The sequence below is a fragment of the Sesamum indicum genome, linkage group LG3 (assembly GCF_000512975.1).
Source record: "Sesamum indicum cultivar Zhongzhi No. 13 linkage group LG3, S_indicum_v1.0, whole genome shotgun sequence".
Classification (NCBI taxonomy): domain Eukaryota; kingdom Viridiplantae; phylum Streptophyta; class Magnoliopsida; order Lamiales; family Pedaliaceae; genus Sesamum; species Sesamum indicum.
In genome coordinates this window covers 12,605,551-12,608,163 of record NC_026147.1, presented here as the reverse complement: position 1 = coordinate 12,608,163, position 2,613 = coordinate 12,605,551, and the positions used below count along the sequence as shown (strand labels likewise).

Genomic DNA, 2,613 nt, shown 5'->3' with positions numbered 1-2,613 from the left:
ATCTTACGATATGTTTTAGAATTTATAAAGTATCACATAATATTTGAATATTTTTTAAATAAAATTAAAAATAAATATTACATGTTTATAAACTTAGTCGAAAAAAATATGAGTTTCTAACTTATTTTTTGCAAGCGTTTTTCTAAATTAATTCAAACCTAACACTAAAATTCTAATATCATAGAAGCCCCAAAATGAATAATAAGATTTTAAAATAATCATGAAAAAGAAAATTGAATTTTAAAATTTGAGCATAATTTCTTCTCAGTTTAAGGAAAAGAACATGCAGGGGTTCATGAGTTAAACAACATTTTAAGAGACTTAACCGGTGCTCCTCCATAAAATGGTCATCCACCCTTAAAACGGAGCCTCCAGTTTATTATGAAATATTTTCTGACAATGATCATAATTTCCCAAATACCAAACACAAAATTTTCTTGCAAGAGGTAAGTTGAGTGGTTGAGAAAGACAAGCAAACCAATTTCAGCACAAAATTAGCAAAGCCACAAGAAAGAAGCTCTTTAAGACAATCCTGTAATTGCTGTGAAGTCCCTCAAAAAAATGTTACTCTTTTAAGTAATGTTTGTACTTAAATTTACAAACACCTTAGTCTCATTAACATCTCTGTCTGCTCGCTCTACTATAACACTACCCATACCCACCTCAATCTCCCTCTTAATTCTGCTCTCATTTCTTGTGAAATTCCGTGGGAGGCATAAAGAACTCTGGTTTCAATCCCTGAATGTTAAAATCTACCTCTTCAATTTTCCAGGATTCTTGCAGCTCCCTCTTGTGGTTTGCTGAATGCTCCCCGTATCTGAAAACCGTGAAACATGTCTTCCCACCATGCGCGATGTTTACACCATCAACATATTTATAGTCTTCGATCACAGATTCAGAGCTCGTTTCCCAGAAGACATCACCGTCCTCTTTGTTTGTTTTCACCGAAAGCAACCTGGAATCCTCGAACTTAACTAGGAGCCCTGATCTCTGGCTGAAATACCCCCAGATTGTGTGGTGAATAATTTCAAATTTTGGGCCACTCTGTGCCTCCAGGATCGACTGGCTTGCGTCTAGCTTCAGTATGAAGCAGTCCTCGTCGTTTATGATCTTTTCGCCTATGCATACTGCATCTATGAATAGATTGGCTGTTGCTCGGGGATCAAGGCCCTGTAATAATTAAAGCAATGAGAAAACATGGATGGATTTAATGTTATGTATAATTTGCAAGAAAAAACAACACGATTTCATCAGAACTAAGCTGACGTTATCACCTGTAAGAATCTGCGCAAAGGTCTGGGAGGTCCCCTACAGATTGGTCTCTGTTGGTTGGAAGATTGCCTCCAGGAAATCTTACCGTTGCTCCCTGCAATGACCTTGCACCCGGAAATTTGCAACTCTAGACACCAGAAATCAGGATTCTTCTGCCATATCACGAAACCTCCAGCTTCATCTTTGCTCCTCACCTTAACGTTTTCGTCACCTTGATGAAACTCAGATGAATTAATCTTTGTCTGTCCGATCACACACATGCTATTCAGCGCGTTCAAGGGCGGCTGCCCTCCCGTTGCTGCTATGTATTGTTGTACAATGTATTTGGCTGTTGAAGCTTCCTGTCAATCAGTTTTGTACACCCAAAAACAACAATTACTACTTGTTCATTTGTGAGTATGAGTAAGTCAAGTGATTGCCACTACACAATTTAGCAGTTCAGATACTTTATTATAAGTCGATGTTCATCATATGTTATATTTACACATTCATACAATGTGTACAAAAATGTTGCCTTTTAAACATTCAGGAGACTGGATTTTATACACGTGACCTTTACATGTAAAATCATGGCATATAAAATACAATATTAATTCAAAATAGAGTGTCGCGACTGATAAATTACGACATTTCATCTAATCATGAGAGGAAAAGAAAAAAGCCCACGTTTGAAGATTGTGAAAACGATCAAGAGAAGAAGAAGAATGAGAATGAGAATTACTGACAATGGAAGAATGCTTGACGGCACGTTGGTTGAATCGATCGACCTGGACCTGGAAAGGCAGAAGAGGAGATCCCACAATGTACAGAAGAAAGCTCATTTCGTTGTACCGGGTGGCGACGATTGGCGACGCCAACTTGTCGGTAGTTTGAGCCTTCATCCAAGCAGCCATGGCCTGCCACCGCAACGCCACAGAATTGCCCAATCCGGAGAACATCTCCTCCGGGACGGGTACGTCCAGCACCGTCTCCAGGAAGTCTTCACGATCGAAATTCGGGCACATTTTCCGCATCACAAGTTTCTGTTTGTTTCTCTGGCCTTGCATCTTCGATATCTTGGAGGTGGGATCAGCTGACGGGGGCAAAAAACTGGACAATTCTTGATTGAGAACGGTGAAAAGTACGAATCAGGATGGTTTGATTTCTTGCAATGAGTTATCATGATGTTGGACCATGATTTTTTCCCTGGAGAGAATCGAAAATTAGGGTGGCTGCCTGGAGGGCTGTCCGTGCTTGTAGGGGTCGTGTGGGCACGATGTCAGTGTACGAGGAATACATGGGGTGGGGGAAGAATTCTTTCACCTAATTGAACAACTGCGGAGATATATTGCTGGAGATGGT

The 2,613-nt window shown here is 39.9% G+C and overlaps 1 protein-coding gene across 1 annotated transcript; it reads right to left on the bottom strand.

Moving 5' to 3' along the window:
* LOC105158174 lies at nt 636–2,413 on the bottom strand. Its single transcript, XM_011074825.2, has 3 exons — nt 1,998–2,413; nt 1,275–1,613; nt 636–1,170 (listed from the first exon to the last, which is right to left on the bottom strand). The coding sequence occupies exons 1-3, from the start codon at nt 2,316–2,318 to the stop codon at nt 688–690; spliced, it is 1,143 nt and encodes a 380-aa protein (XP_011073127.1). The 5' UTR covers nt 2,319–2,413; the 3' UTR covers nt 636–687.